Genomic DNA, 16,694 nt, shown 5'->3' on the forward strand with positions numbered 1-16,694 from the left:
GAAGGTGAGTTTGGTAGCCTTGGAGGCCCAGAGAAATGCGTGGTTGAAGTTCCTCTCCAGCCACTGGCCTGTGTTGGTTTGGCAGCAATTTATTGCCGCCACCTGCTGACCAGGCAGAGGATTTCTCTGGCCCGGGTAGAACTTGTGTGTGGGGTGTCCCAATGAGTCCCCACCGCTCTCTCCCCTGTCCAGCGGTCCTGGCGAGAGGGTGATGGGGCAGTAGGTAGAGGTCAGGGTGCCTGCATAAAGCAGGAACACCTGGGGACAAATACAAGATTGGTCATTTAGGGAAAGGCGGCATGTGCCTGCCTTAGCGTGAGGGCTGAGCTGGTCTGACTTCGGGCTGCTGTGAACTTGTAGATTGTCAAGCAGATCACAGGTGAGATCAAGCCCGGTGCAGGAAGTTCAGATGAGATATAACCTCATATAACTATGGTGTTAAGTGCAACAGCAAAGTACTACTGTCAAACTGCATGTCTTCACTTTAATACATCTCTGTATAGGAAGGCATGAAATTCAGGTACTCTTTCAGAATAAAGGAAAATAGAGAGGCAAGAAATTTTACCTGTTCCTAAACTCCAGGAATTCAAGTTTGCTCTTCTTTGATTTATTGAAAAGACTTAAGGGTGATCTTCAGTGTTCTTCAGAAACTATTTCACATTGTTCGCTCTTTAACAAAGATGTGCTTTCACACTGGTGGTTTTGGACGTGGGATTTAAATAAGAGGTAAGCCAGACAAACAAGTACATTAGACAGAAGGATGTACGATGCCTATTAGGACAGTGTCACTGCACTAAATCTTCATTTGGTGGCCAAATCGCAGGAAGCTGCGGCACTTGCTGTGAACCTCTTCCCTGGCTGCCCGAGCGTTGCTGTGCCTGGGGCACCGGTGCAGGGTTACATGGCTGCCGTGGTGGGAGCTGACTTCTGAAGCTCTGGGGAGTCCTGGCCCGCTTTCTCCCCTTTAATGAGCCAGGTATAACATTTGCCTTCTCTAGGGTCACTCCAGGCTTTCAACCAGCAGTGTTTAGGAGCAGAGCCAGGGAGAGGGACACCTCCATATTTTGCTTTGATCTAAGTTAATTCTTACAGCTTGGGAGCTGCTTTTAGGCCATCCCATTCTGCTGCCTCCTGCGTTGTTAAAGGAGCTCCCGTATCGAGGGCAGTACCCTACAAGTGCTCTAGGGACCCAAGGAATTTCATGTCTCTGCAGAGACTGTAATCTCATTTTCTCTCTTTTTCAAAACACTCGTTTTCACAGGAATGCACGGGTTTTCCCCTAATTATTCTCCAGCGAGTCTCCCTTTTTCTTGTGTTTATCACTTTTTAGTTTGTTTGTTGGGAGGCGGAGGAGAAAACCCCGAGGAGAGACGAAACACTGTGCACGGCAGCTCTGCTCGGCTGCCGCGGCGCCATCCCTGTTCTGTCAGAGCAGGGAGAGGTTGCTATTGCCATTTTAGAACGTGTGGTCCCAGGTACATTCCTGCTTTTCTAAGCAGTTTGAGTTGCTGCGCAGATGTTACTGTAAAGCCCCGTTTCCACTTAACTCCTCGCTGCTCGACCTGATGCCCGAGCGGCCCCCTCCTGCTGACGCTGTGGCTCTCTCTCCTTGCTCCCTAGGGCTCCGGGACCTCGAGCAGCTCCGCCGCCACCACCCCGTCCGTCTCCACCCCTGTCACTGGCCACAAGCGGATGATCATCCCCAACCAGCCTCCCCTCACCGCCACCAAGAAGTCCACCGCCAAGGGCCCCGGGCAGCCGGCGCCCATCCCGGTCACTCCCGTCGGCACCCTGAAGCCGCAGCCGGTGCCGGCCTCCTACGCCACAGCCTCCACCCCCAGCCGCCCGGCCTTCAACGTGCAGGTGAGGACGGCGCAGCCCAGCCCGCACTACCAGCCGCCCGGCCCGCAGCCCGCGCACTACGGCAGCCTCGGGCCCGGCCAGCCCTACGCTCCCCTGCCGGCCCGCCCGTCCGGCGCTCCGCAGTACGGCCCTCCGCAGCCCCACGGGCCCGACTACGGCTACGCCCCGCCGGCTGCCCGGCCCTCGGAGCCCGCCTACGGCTATGCACCTCCGCAGGGCCGCTACCAGGACCCCTACTACGGGGGGTACGGGGGGAGGAACGGCTCCGAAGCGCCCTACGTGCCACAGAGCTCCTGGAAGGCCGAGCCGGCGTATCCCGCTAGTAACACCGTGGGCCAGGCTCCTTCTGGGCTCTACCAGCCGCCCGGCACGAAGAAGACCTACATCACCGACCCGGTGCTGGCTCCGCAGCCGCCCGCGCTGCAGCAAAAGGTAGGAGACGCGGACGGTCTCCGGCCTCCCCAGGGGAGCGGAGAGCCACACGGCTGACAGTGCCCTGGGAGCCTCCCTGAAGGGCAGCGGCGGGGGTTAAATGGTGTCTGGGGGGGGGCTTGGGGCAGGTCTCCCTCCTTATGGCTTCTTAAAAGCTGGAAGTAGGAACTCTCGTCTGCTTTGAAAAGAGGCTTTTCTGGGGGCTTGGAAATGCTGTCGGCCTCAAAGGGCAAGATGGTGTCACGTGTGGAGGCACGATGTCACCCTGTGGGGAGGAGGGAGGTTTCATCCCTCTGACATGCCGTTACTCAAGGAGCTCGCTGGCAGTACCTCCGTACGGCATTGCTGCACTTGGGTCTTCCCTTCTGGGCCCTCCCAAGATAAAATGAGAGGTTGGGTGTGAGCTTCTGCTCCGTGTGCTGGTGGACAACCCTGATTCACCGGACAAATCCCTTCCTCTTCTCAGGCGGACAGGAGGTACACGAGAGGCTGGTTTTGATTGTGGTTCAGAGCGATTGCAGAGGTTGACCTCTGGTGTGTTGCTGTTCAAAATCACTTATCACTGAAACCACAGGGAAATGAGTTCCCACAGAGCTCAGCTCTGATTTTCCTCTCAGGTGATGATACGCTGGGTGGCCTCCATCCACTTGCACTGGTGCCTGGACCTCATAAAGTGAAGCCAATTTGAAATAGAAGTTAAACTGGTCCGCCTGGTTTCTCTGCCCAAACTTTGACCCTGGCTGACTTTTGTCGATTCTGCTGGTGGCCGTCTCTAACGTGGCTCTGGGGGGACATAGGCGCTTTAGCTTTGTGGGGTCCTCGTAGTGTCTGACGAGCTTAGGCTCCGCCAAAGGGTGAGGATGGCCAGGCCCAGGCAGGAAGGCAGTGAAGCCGTCGCTGCCTGGGCCCACCCTAGCTCATCTCAGCATATCCCTGCTCTTCAGCTTGTGGGTGCTCACAGGGAAAGAGGAAAAAGCTTCTGACACGTAACAGAACACGTTTTGGCATTTCCATCACTAGCATCACACAGACTGTTTTCCCTGAATTCCAGATTTCCTGACAGTGGGAACTTTTGAAGGCAAAGATGTTTCTCCAGGCAGTTTAGAGAGGGCAATAAATTACAAAAGTCCTGAAATATTATCTACTAGCAGCTAAGAAACTGCTTTTTCTCTTTTCTTCCCCTTCCTTACCAAGAAGCTAGGAGTGGGGAGAGAATTAATAAACTCTCGGCATTGCAGGTACTTGGTATAGAGCTTAGATTGGAACGTAGTGAAAGACAAAATTTGCACATAGCCTTAACTGGTGTAAATCATTATGGTTCCAGTGGAGTCACTGAGGAAATACTGAGGTACAGCAGATCCATATTTAGACTTTTATAGATACAAGTAGGCTTACATATATAAAAAATTTAAAAACTTTAGTTCAGTCAGCATCTCTATGGAAACACAAATCATCTCGAACCACAAACAGCACAAGCCTGTTAGGCTCATTTGCATTACAAAGCTAGAGGGACAATTTAATTTAGCTCAAGTTCGGGGTTTCATGTATGCATATATATATAAAAATACATGCATGTTTGTGTGTGTGCACGTGGCATTTGCAAATACACATGCAGAAATACCTCATATGTATCTCTATAAAAATAATTCCAGTTCTTCTGCAAAACAGACTATTATCTGCTTGGTGATAAATCCCTCCAGAACTTTCATTCCCTTCCAGCCTGCTAAATATTTGCGTTATTACCTATTTCACTTTTGAACTTACAACTCTTCTTTAACATATTGGTGGCAAACTCAGCTTGATTGCTGCTTTGTGACATATATAGTTTAATTGGTGAAGAATTGAAGGTGATCTTACAGTCTTAACAGGAAATGCTCAGTAATAAAACACTGTATGTTTTGCCAATGAAGCAGTGTTGTCCAGTTTTACCGCATGCTGTTCTCTTCCTTTGCGGACTAACTCATTCATAAAATCAACTTTTGGAATGATTTTATTTAAAGGGAAAAAAGGGAAGGCTATGTTAGAGCCAGATGTCTGATAGGGAGAATTGTCACTGTAATTTGACTTGTTGGCTACAATGTGAATTTTAATGTATTTTCCTACACACAAGTGGCTTCTCCATTTTGTTGTGTTTTGCCTTTTCAAGGTTGGTTTGAGGCCTTTCAGTTAAGGAAATTGATTTGAGAAGCCACGGTATGAAGCAGGCATTAATACATGTCACGTAAAATGCAAGAAGACCTTTAGGAATTTTTCTGCTTGCAAGGGAGTGATCTTAAAATATAAAACAATTTCTAAATGTATTCAAAAAAGTGCATTCTTAGTTTTGAATGCATTTTGTGTGCAAAATATTAAGGATGTTGTAACAAATCCATCTCACATTAGAAGTTCATGGTCCTTAATTCTAATACATACCATGATCCATCACTGTAAGAGGTAAAATTTTTCATTAAATTTGTTTAGGGTTTTTAAAGGGAAAAAAAAAAAAAAAGGATGTTTATATTTTGCATTCTGGCTAGGAAGAAGTTCATGGTACTGTGGTTCTGTGTTTTTTGCTGTGTATTAATCCTGTTGAAGTCGCTGCTGATCCAAAATAAATCTGGATTGGTATGGGAACAGCAAATAATCTGTACTCGTTTTTAAAGCCCACTGAGAACAATGAGTTTTACTCACACACAACGCTGCGTTGCATTCTGTCTTTGGGCCAGTTATGGAAGTGAGAGTCATGCATGTGAAACCTCTGTGCATTTTAGTCTTTTGTAGCACCCCGTCTAGCATTAATGCCCAAGTCCTAGTTAGGAAATGAACTGGTGGAGTGCGTGTCCTCATTTAAACCTTCATGTGCTTCAAGGGCATTCCTGGCCAAAAACCTCAGGAGCTTTCTCCTCTGGGTGGTAGGTGGTGGGCATTTCTGTAGGAGCAGCAGCAGAGTTGTCATGAGACCATCACAGAAACATGTGGCACGACCAGTCACTCTCGTGCTTTTTGCCAGCAGTGCTGTGCCCACTCAGACCAAGTCAAAATCTGAAGCCTCTCTCTTAACTTCTCCCCTCCCAAAGGCCAGAGAGCACGAGACCAGGGTGACTGATGAGATATGCTGATTTCTGGCACCAAGATATCCATAGTAGAAAACAAAAATGGCAAAGCCAGTTTCTGACATGGAGAATTGCTGCAAGTTTGCCCTGTGGCCAAAACAGAGTTGACGAAACTCCCACCACTGACCAGCCCAGCTGTCATCAAATGTTTCTGTGCTGGACTGGTTAAGACACCAAATACCCTTGTCAAGCTCTCATACCTCCAAATAGGTCTAGGTCCTTTCACTGTTCTTGGTCACGTTTGAGTGGTTTTGAGACACTATTGTGTGTCTCCCAGGTGGCTTTGTGGACCTTTCATGTGGATCCTGGTGTATTTGAGGGGTGGCCACTGTAGAGACCTGGGAGGACTGTTGTTCCTAGATCTCAGATCGCTTGTATTCTCCTTCCTCTTTCTGAATCTAGCCTTAGGCCTGGGGAACCACATTCCTTTGTAAAGGGACCTGCACATTTTCAGCGTCCAGACTGAGTGCCACTGAAATCACTTGAGACAGCTTGTGGGTTTGGTCCAGAATGGCAGAGATCTTAACATTGATCTCTTGAGAGTGTTCTGCCGATTTGGGGAGGACAAAAGTGTCTTGTAGCTCTGATTTAGTACAGCATCCAAATCCATGCTCCTTTGAGGCAGATTTGCTAGAAGGAGTAAGGGAGCAATATCCCTTTGGAAGCTGTGTCTGTTCTCGCTAACACGGCACAAGTGTACGAGTTCCCTAACCCAGTTAGCCCACGCCAGCCACGAGTCACGTTGTCGCCATGTACATATATACAGGCATCGGTGCATATGGAACATGACCTCCTCTTCAGGCAGCCCTTCAGTGTTGTGCACCGTTCTAGGTGAGCACCGTGGAAATTAAGTGGGGATACAGCTGGAAATTAGGAGGTAAAATTAATGAGGCAGCTTATGCTTTTGGCATGGTTTAGGTGGTGGTGGCTGCTCATGATTACCAGGCCTCAACCACTGCATCGTTTCTGCACTGCTGGAGGTTGTCTTTCTTTGCTGCCTGCTGCAACCAGCATTGACACGGTCTCATGAAACTTGCAGTGCCCAAAAGGGGACTGATGGCTCGCTGTTTTCTCATTTTACACAGCTTTTGTCAGTTTTTCCACTGATTTAATACCTGTGATGGAGATATTCGCTTGGAAGTTTCATCTTTGCCTCAGAAACATCTGCTCACCAGTGTCCTTTGCTATGACTGATGCACTTCTCTTGTACTGGTTTAATAATTTTTACAGTCTGCCATCACTCACATAAAGTAGATACCTCCGGCACTTGCGTTTGAACTGAGACTAATGCTCTTGCTCTTTGCTGTTAATCTAGTGACTAGGAATTTTTTGTTCTCTGCAGATGAATAAATACAATCTGCCAGGTTCCCTCCTGCTGTCACAGGGATATATTCTTTCTTAGGGTTGATTTTTGCTTGTGGAGAAAGGCAGGCAGCTTGCTGTACGCTGCCTGCCTGCCCCCGAGTGTCTTATCCCCCAAAATCTCATATCTCCACCCAAGTGTCCTCTTCCCAAAAGTCACAGATTGAAAATTTCCGCTGGATGGGATTCAGAGACGGTGTAAAATGATTGTTGAAGTTGGTTTTCTGTCAGTGTGAGGCAGTGGCTTCCCATAGTTTTAAAATGCTAAAATAAAGCAAAACCAAGTAAAATGATAAAGGCTTATTTAAAATATTCTACTTTGGCATTTAATGAATAAAAAAGACAGAAAGCTAATGTAAAATGAAATAAAAGGTGAAATTCCAAAATTCAGAGTTGAATTTGTGATTTCAATGTGACATTTCAAAATTTCCAGATGAATATGTAGTTCCTTTCTACCATGAGAATAGCAACAAATGTCAAAATGTTGACATTCTTCACAAAACAGTAATTCTGAGTTCTAACCAGCACTAGCTGTATATCAGCTGCTGACTCTGTGATTGCTTCTGGGTGGATTAAATTAAATGCTGTTGCTTCTGTTAAAATGAGGAGGAGGGAAAGAAGGCAGTGGTGTCTAACAATGAGATGAGAAGCTCAGAGTTAGGACTTGGTGGTACGCTGTGGCATTGAGAATGATGTTTTCCTCTTCAAGGTATTATAAATTTCTGCATCAAAATCTTTGTGAATTTCTTCAGGATTTTCAGGTGAAAAGGTGCTGGCAAGAGGTGCAAAGACGTGTTTTCATAATGGCGTGCTTATCCCGACTGCAGGAATCTGACACAGTCTGGTTTATTCCCTAAACTTTTGACAAAGCCCAATTCTTGGCTTGAAATGTGTTGAACATTTTCATTTCAGAACTTTACTGTTTGTTCATTGTATTATATTTTTATTATTTAAGCACATCATATACTAGCAGGAACCGGCTGATGACAGAGCAATTAATCAGATTTGTCTCTTAGGAATCATATATTTGAGTTGCTTTCCTGAAATAGAGAAACAAGTTGCCAAACAATTACACGAGTAAGTTAGGTCAGCATATACTGAGTTAGGTCAGCATATACTGAGAAACCAACTTAAATTTACAGCTTCAGGATGCAGCTTTTGCAGCTTTAGCCTTTAGTCAGCCACAATGGGCTAGTAATATAAGAGGAATAATGGAGAAAGAGGCTTTTGGCATAATACCTGGATGTTCTTTCTTGCTCCTTCTTAAAATAAGCTGAGGACAATGCCTCCATACATGATAAGGCGTGGGGCAACCTTGAAGTTAATTAAGGGCCCTGTTTCTGTGCCATTTAACTCCTGATAACCAAGTGTCTACCTCAGTAGGTACTTCCAGATCATGTTACAATCTAACAAATAAGGATTTTGTATCTGAGGCCATAAAATATAGTGAGTGTATATTTACCTGTAGGTGGAAAGGAACATCTGATGGGGAGGCTGTCTGGTTTTCGAGCAATGGTGCTTGCCTGAACCCTGGGGCCAAGCTCAGGTCTCTAATGGGCAGCCTGGTCTGGAGCACGGTGAGGCAAGGACAGTTAGCCTTGCTACTGGTTTACAGCTTTCAGTTTAAAAAGCAGCACCCATAAAAGTGAGTGCCACTTAATTAATTCACAGGCATACTCTGGCTGTTATGTGTGATGGTGCTGCTGATTACTGGAGGAGCTGTTTCCTTCCATTTTAAAATACACTTGAGTCCAACCACATGGTAATTCTTCCGAAGCCAACACACCAGAGCACATGGTGAAGCTGTTCTATCAAATAACCTCTGTGTCATTGTCAAGTTTATTGTAATGAAGCTAGGACATGAATGGGTAGGGAAACTTGCCCAAGCTTAGGCACCATTCAACTAGGAGAGCTGGGGAGAACGAAGAGACATGGAGCATCTTGGTGTGATTGGATGGCTCTTCTGTTTGAGGTGAGAAGGGAAGGGCTCTGGCTGCCCTGTTGGTGTGAAACTCTTTGGGCTTATGACCCAATGGTAATGCCAGTGTTAAGACAAGGAACTGCTCGTGTCATTGTGATGCTTTGGGTGATGTGATATTTTGGTCATGTTATTTGGCATGGATCGTCCTATGTTTGGGTGATTTTCCCGCTGACCTCTGTGAAGCATATTTGTGGTCTTAATCCCATTCTTAATGGCATGTGTGGTTCGTTACTAAAGTACCACTTTGTGTAGGGAGCTTTGCACAATTTAAAAGATGATTCATTTCTCCATTGACAGGCATGGTTGTCCACAACTAGACTCTTGAGCCTAGTACTTCTGTAAGCAGGCAAGTTAGAAAATGGTCGTGGTCCATAGTGAGCGGTGCAAGCCATGTAGAATCCCACCTAAAATAAGATATACAGTTATAAAGAGTAGAAAGTAGTCTATAATGGCTCCTGATATAATATTTTTTCCTCCAAGAGTAATGGTAAGAAATAGTTGGTAATATATGGTTACATTTACTGATCATAAATGTTCTGGTACTAAACTATCTTAGACCCCCACATAATGGGCTTCCTGTTAAGATTTACCTGTGAATAACTATAAAGAAACACAATATAGTAAATTAAAGAGCAGACTTTGGGGGAAAAAAAAAAAAGTTAAAAAAAGAAAAAGAGGTCTCCTATCACAAGCTGAAAGAACTCCTGCAAGACAAACAGAATCTGCAATTATACTGACAGTTTTGTTCTTAAATGAATATAATAGTGAATTATAAAGCTGTAAAATTGTTTTCACAACAATATTTTGTTTTTATAACTCATACTATTTCACTTAGTAGCTGCCTGGCTCCAGAGCAAGTTACATAACATGATATTATGAATCTAGTGCCTCGACTTTTTGTCTAGGGAATTAATTTAAGGGCTCTAAACTTTCCAGTCACATTTTCTTCTTTGTTCCAGACGGAGTGTATTCTCTCTGCTTGAAAAAATATCAGGTGAACTGTGTCTTGCTTGTAGCAGAGTAGTATTCATATGCCTCTTTATCCACACTAATAGGGCAGTGACTTAGTTTTATATGGATCCTCAAAATAGCCCAGATTGAAATGTGCTGCCTAAAGTCAGCTACATAAAACAAATTAGAAGAGCGGAGCTGCTGTGTGTTAGCTGATCAATCTAGAATTAGCAAGGATTTTCCACAGTGTGGTTTAGCACCAGCACAGACAGATGAATTATTATTACTGTCAGTATCACTCATTCCCCCCAATTAAATCTTTTTCTAAACAAACAAACAAAATTTCCTCAAATTAATTGGCAGTAACTTAAACTGACGTATTAGGATTACTTTGGCCATCAGTAAAATGGAACCACACCTGAGCTATAAACCAGCAGATTAGCTATAATAATTTTCGTCCCATTATTGCCTAGTTAGACTGTATTTTACCAACACCTGAAGGATATTTTTTTCAGGGGTTTCCTCCAGCTTTGTGAGAGCTAGTCAATCATTAAATGAATCACCTTCTTTTCTGTTGTTGCTGTGAGAGAGCTTGAAGTGAAAACTCATGGCTTTTTCAGGGAAAAAAAATTACGTAAGTGGCCGGGGAAGCTCCTGATCTGTATATGCCACTGATGGATTCCTTCTAGGCTGTCGCCAGGGAGCCCTGTGGGGTTTATTTTTCAGTCTAAGTCGGATGACAGAAGAAGTGTCCGTGAAGAAGTGCCCTGCAACATTTGTACTCTTGTAAAACTCAGTTTCATTAGTATCTTGCAGACTTAAAGTCCCAAGTGACTATCGTGTTCCCCTGGTCTGATGATCAGCATCAGAGAGGTGCCCTGCACCTCCTTCTCCGGCTTGTGTTAGAAGGCAGCTCTTCTGTTTCCTTTGCCACATAAAAGTCCTTTCTCCCTCCTGTTAAGCAACACTTACTCGTGACCTCTCTTGCCCCAGGCTGCATCCCAAGAACATGCTTTAGAAACACATCAATTCTTGCACGGCCTCATTTGAATACTCCAGTTAAAACTTTCTCCTGAACCCATTTCCTTAACTGCATTTCCCGCAATCTAGATTTTTCATGACTTCTATGTGTTTCCACATCATTTTTCTTGAGGGTGCTTGTCTCCCTAGGCTTAAGCTTAAAATTGGGGCTTTTGCTGCTGTTGAATTTCCAGATCACTGAGCAAGTGATGGATGAGTCCTTCTAGTAGATTTTAAGTACAAAGAAACAACGCAGTTGTATTGCAGGCAAACATGGCCCTGTAGGTAACAAAGGGTGTTGGAAATGCATGTGCTTGTGTTTGTTTCTTTGTGAGATTGCTCACCAATAAATATGTCCAAATATAGTTTTAAAATCTGAATTCAGCTTCCCACCCACCTTTCTTTACCCTTTCACCATCAGGTCACCTTCTGGTGAATAAATACAGAACAGCAATTAAAACCATATGTGTAATTAAAAGAAATTCAGCATAAATTTAAAGCATGAAGATAAGAAAGGTAAAAGGATAAAGACAACTGGAAGCTCAGTTCTGTGTGACCTGCTTTTGAATAAACAACATTATATTCCACAGTCAATTATCCAAAAAGTACAATGTGTTCTGTTGCCAAAAAAAGGTTGTCAGATAGAAGTGGTTAGTCAAAAGGACACATGCACTGGAGTGAACATTAGTCTATTGTACTCAGTATAATATTATACACACAGGGCTGGTTTGTTGCTGGCTTTTTTTTTGGTTGTTTTTTTTTTTTTTTAATTTTTGACCACAGATGAGATTATGCAGCTTTTTAATATTATTTCATAAACATCTAATTGCAGGCTTCAGCAAGAGGTGCAGGAATTGCTAGGGAAATCGAATAAGGTATGCTCTGTGCAGTCCAATAATAAGGCTTCCAATACAAAAGTGGAAAAACAAGTCATTAGTTACAACCATCGAACGGAAGAGGTCTAATGGGAGCCACAGGATAAACATTCCATTTTATTATGTCTTCGTTATATGTTTTGCAAGACTCGGTGGTTATAAATTAAAATTGCTTTTTGCAGCAGTGGCTGTAAAAAGTTCAAAATCTGTGAATGTACCTATTATTTTATTTATATCACAGCAGGCTGCTAGAAAAATTAACTTTTTTTTTCCTCCTGTTTGTTAGTTAAAAGATGGAAAATGCATACAAATGCATATCTGCAGGCAGCACTCAAAAATCCCCCCTGCCCTTTTTTTTAAATCAAGACAGCATCAATTTAAAGTAGGAGAGAAAAGGGCGGGGGGGCGGGACACACATACCTGAAACATCTCAGATAAAATTAACTTCTTTACCATTGCATAAGTTGGTAGGGTCTGGTGTTTGTTTAGAAAATTAAATTAATGGTAGTGAAAGCGTCCAGACTGTGTACTTTGATAGATGAGATGGGGTTTATACTTGAGACCATGTCACTGACAAAGCAGAAGACTTTCCAGGGCTCTTCTCCAGTTGAACTGGCAGTCTTGAAGACACTGATTACCAGCAGAAAAAGCAGTGTTAGAACAGGATTTTCCCATGCTGTCTCCTGCCTTCTGAGCAGGCAGGAGATGTGCTGCTGTGTGAGGGATCGTGTTCAACCTCTGACTCTCCGCCCCAGAGTCTTTTCTGAACCTTCCAGCAAAACAGTTTATTTGTTTGTTTTTTAATTCAGCTTTTGGAAGTCACTGCCCCAAGGTAACAGCCAGAGCAGGAGATTTGTGGAATGGAGGTTTGTGGTGATTGGAAACATCTGTTTCTCCTTCTAAAAAGGATACAAAGGACATGCAGTCCTAAACTGTCACCAACCCTTCTGCTTCCATTTAGGAGTTAATCATTGACTGTGGGACCATAGATAGCTGCTTCTCTGGAGGACAGGCTATCCCCTACCTCTACAGTAGATTGGTGACTTTCACCTTGCAAATCCCAAGCGTCAGCAAATTACTTCTGAGCTGTACTTCCCCCTGATCTATGAAAGCCTGTTGTCAGAAGCTTAAATTCATTATGTGGGGGCCTGCATGTCCAAGGGAGAAAAAAAAAAAAGGTATGCAAATTAAAAGAGACAGAAAACCACTGCCCTAGGGACTTTTTTACTCTTTCACATTAGCATTCCCCATGGGCCATTGAGGAGGCATGCCAAGGTGGTCTCACGGGCTGGGAATTCCTGCTGTAGGTGAGGATGACTGTTCATGAGCATCTTTCTGAGGGACTGGACAGAAAGAGCCTCCAGGGAGGGACCATGGCACATCCCTGGGATGGATCAGATCAAAGCAAAAAATGATATGTGCTTCTGAGTCTACACAGTGCTGCTGCTGCTGCTCCCTTGTTATCACCATTATAATTTTGCTAGTGTTGCTTAATAATTGTTCTAAATACTAGATAATGCCAAGAAATCAATACCATGGGACCTAATTGTTTTTCTGTCATCAGGAAATTAAAAAAAGCATGTTTAGTGCCAAGAGACCTGTTTTAGAGTAGAAACCTGAATTTTTCTACACAAGCTGAGTTCCTGAAAACTTTGCCTCCCACTGTGCTGACAGTTTCTGAGAAATTATTTTATTTCCCATTTTAGATGTTGGACAGTGACTCAGTATGCCCTGGAAATACTATCATTCTAGCAATTTTCTCATGTGGTAGCTCAGCTTAATGTCAGAGAAATGGGTAGTTATGAGTCCAGACACTATATCGTTGGACTTAGATTCTAAAAATAAGTGTTTGGTTAACTTTCAGTTGTCAACAACTTTTCTACTGCCACACATGCTAGAAAATGGAATAAGTGTCCTCATGCAATTCCAGGCACTCTCTGTGGTCAACAGAAGTATCTATAGAAGATTAAATATGCTGGTAATAGAGATAAATGCTTTGGCCACTCTTGCCATGTAGTATGTATGCCTTGTGGTATAGAAGTTTGGGAGCAGAAGAGCTAATAGTGTACTAAGAAGAGCAAGTGAGCAAGTGTGGGTCTAGATAGGCCTTGCTAGCATGCCTGATTTCTCAAATGTCTCCTTTCTGGCTCTAAGCTAGGTAGTTTAACCTTTTTCCCTCTTAGTTTCCTCTGTAAAACGGATATAATGTTTGCCTCCTGTATCACAGTGGGGGTTTTGAGACTTGATTGTCTGCAAAGTAGTTTTAAAGTCTATAAATGCAAAGTATTATTCCTATTTTCTATGTGAAAGGCAATTGAAATCATGTGCAAAGCCTCTCACAGCAGGCACAGTGGTTATTTGCAATGAAGGATATTTCTGCACCTTTGTGTGGAAACGAAGAAAAGACCTCTCTTAAATCTGTGGCTATTAAAAACAGTTAACTTTTAGCATTTACGTAGTGTTTTATATTTTCAGAACCCTTTTATGAATCTTAACTAAATACTTCACAAAGCCTCTGAAAGGTGTACAGCAATATCCTGCTTTTATGGTCAATTCCCCATACTCGCAGAGGGAGAAAGTAACTCAGCTGGGCTCACATGGGTAGCAGGCACACGGCTTTCTCCTCCATCGGTCTGCGTCTTGATGCAGTGACAGAGGTATAGTTAGGTACCTATGCTGAGGAGATAAAAAGGTTGCCTCAGAGGTGGAGAATGAATTAATTAAGTCATATGGTTTTAAGGATGAGTTAGCTTTTAGGACAGTGAGGTATATACGTGCTAGCCTTGAGGAACGATGCAGCATTCTGACCTTGTCTGGATCTAAGGGCTTTGGTGGGATTTAGGATGAATGTGGCCTACTCTCATCTTCTGCCGAGTGTGTGCTTAGAGTGGGAATAGACAGTGCCTCGCTATGGCATAAGTCCCTGTTTTATTTTGTTGCCAAGCATGGGGAAAGGCCAGTGAGATCAGGCATGACTACTAGCATCCTGGGCTTTTCTCTTACTGAAGCATCTGCATGTTTTATGGTGAACCAGATGCAAAGAATGTGGGAAATAAGGAAGAGGATAAATGTTATTTCCCAGTGTTTGGGATTGTTCAACCAGGTTCCTTCGGTGTTCAATCTGGGATGGCTCATTGGATGTTTGGTGGCCACGTTATGCCCCATTTGATTTTAGAAGGCTGTAAAACAAACTCATTTATGAAAGGAGCTGTTTTGCAGCTGGAGTCAGGGTATCTCTGTACAGTAATTCCAGCTGTTGTGAGTTTATGAGATGAGAAGCCAGGAATGGAAACATGCAAACATCCAAAAAAGCCACAGCATATACAACACCACGTATATGAAGCCCATATACAGAATATGTATAGAATAATATTTTAGCAGTGAGTTTGATCTATGCTATGAAGGCACTTGAGTTGTAATGTACAGGTTACCATTTTGTGGCATCTGTATTGGACCAGAGTGATGTTGGTATAGTTGTATTAACTTTGGAGCAACTATGTTGATTTAATAACAGCTGGGAGTATGTATCAGAGACTAACATAGTGTTTGTCGTCTGGGGTTCTCAAGCAACAACTGGGAGACTGAGTAAATCACGGAGTAGCCTCTTCTATTCTGTTACTCCCTGCCTGCCTAAAACAATTACACATTGAACTTAATTCTAGTGTTACAGTGACTTTACGGTTAGCTCTAGGGGAATCGACACCTTATACTTGCTGGTATGTAGGAGAGCCAGGAGTGGTGTATACTAGCTTTAACATTTTTTGATACTTTCTCTCATGAGACATTGGTTCTGAGCAAACAGAGATTTTACTTCCCATATAACAAAGTATTCGTGTGTGAGTTCTTGTAAAGAAGCAAGAAGAGGAATGCGGTAACAGAACAGCTCAAGTAAATGACACCCCGTAGTGGATACCCCTCCATTTCTGGGGAGGTTTGCTGTAGCTTTCAGAGTGGGATGTGACTGATTGGGGTTGTTTGTGCACAGACACAACCAGTGATGTGGGACTGGTCAGAAAGGACTGTTGGCAGTATAGGTAGAGAGCAAAGATGGGTGTCAGGATGGGTTGGTTGTGAACATGCATCCTCACAGATACAAAGCAGAAATAATATTGAAAACTTGGGCCATTTTTACAGATATGTGTTTCCTCCTAAGCTTTCTTTCCAAGGCCCCTACTCCTGATTTTTCCCAGAAGGATTTCTCTGTATCTCACATCCTATTTTTCTTGGAGAGGGGTTTTTTCCTGCTTCTCTTACACTCTGCACAAGAGGCAGCTGTTCAGTTCTCCTCAGCGTTGAATGTATCCAAGTTCTGTGTGTGAGGTTCAATATACAAGGTCCAGAGCATTGTGATGACAGTGAGCAAGGCAGCTACACTGAGCTTTTGCTGATGAGAGTTTATTGCTGATGGTTTCATATCAGCTCATATCTGCCTCAGCTGTTCTGCAGATGCCTTTCTTCCCCAACACTGATTTTTCACTTGAATTGCAGGAGACTGATTCCTCTGCAAAGGTGTACAGGTTTTCTCAGACCTGTGTGATTGTCACTGGATAGATTTAGATTGGCAGGAGCCCAAGAGATTTGCGTGCTGGGAAAACCATGAGGACTCATAAATCAGGAGACTATAGGAATGAATGTAAAAAACTACCTGACAAAAGGAAGCAACCTGGCATCTGCCTGACATACGCTGAGTCTGGGATTTGCTGTGGGATATTAACACCCACATGCATGCGCACATATGTAGTCAAATATCAGCTGGGTAATTGCACTTCTAGAGCTCTACCCATGTTCTTGGTGTTGGCTGTTCACCTGTGTTCACCCATGGTTGCTGCTCCTTTTGTGTCTCCTATCCAAGAAGTTCAAAGCACTTTAATGCTGAGGACTGGAACTTATGGCCTTCAGCTGAACATGGGCAATGAGTTGTTTTCAACCAAAAGGTGGGTTAGTTTAAGTGGCCAAATGTCAGCCTTTAGCACACTCTGATCAAATGATTTGCCAGCTTGGTTTGACAGCTTGGACCCTATGTTATCTTCCTATACCCTGGGGGTTACTGTGGATGAGCTGTTCCACACTGATTTCCGACATAGGCCTGCTTGCGCCAGGCATGTGTGATTCAGGTGG

The 16,694-nt window shown here is 43.9% G+C and overlaps 1 protein-coding gene across 18 annotated transcripts in view; it reads left to right on the top strand.

The window, feature by feature from the left end:
- LOC115347044 (LIM domain containing preferred translocation partner in lipoma) overlaps positions 1–16,694 on the top strand; it is a 353,563-nt gene that overhangs the window by 219,225 nt on the left and 117,644 nt on the right. For 16 of the 18 annotated variants that reach the window (XR_005933430.1, XM_030027920.1, XM_030027918.1 and 13 more), the window contains one exon: positions 1,621–2,295. Coding sequence is in view for 17 of the 18 variants with exons in the window: in XM_030027920.1 (XP_029883780.1) it covers positions 1,621–2,295 (675 nt within the window). In the remaining variant the exon portion in view is untranslated. Of the gene's footprint in view, positions 1–1,620; positions 2,296–2,912; positions 3,482–16,694 lie in introns of those variants that run through there. The other 2 variants (XM_041126883.1, XM_041126887.1) reach the window with 2 other exon arrangements.

Source organism: Aquila chrysaetos, chromosome 10, assembly GCF_900496995.4.
Source record: "Aquila chrysaetos chrysaetos chromosome 10, bAquChr1.4, whole genome shotgun sequence".
NCBI classification, from domain to species: domain Eukaryota; kingdom Metazoa; phylum Chordata; class Aves; order Accipitriformes; family Accipitridae; genus Aquila; species Aquila chrysaetos.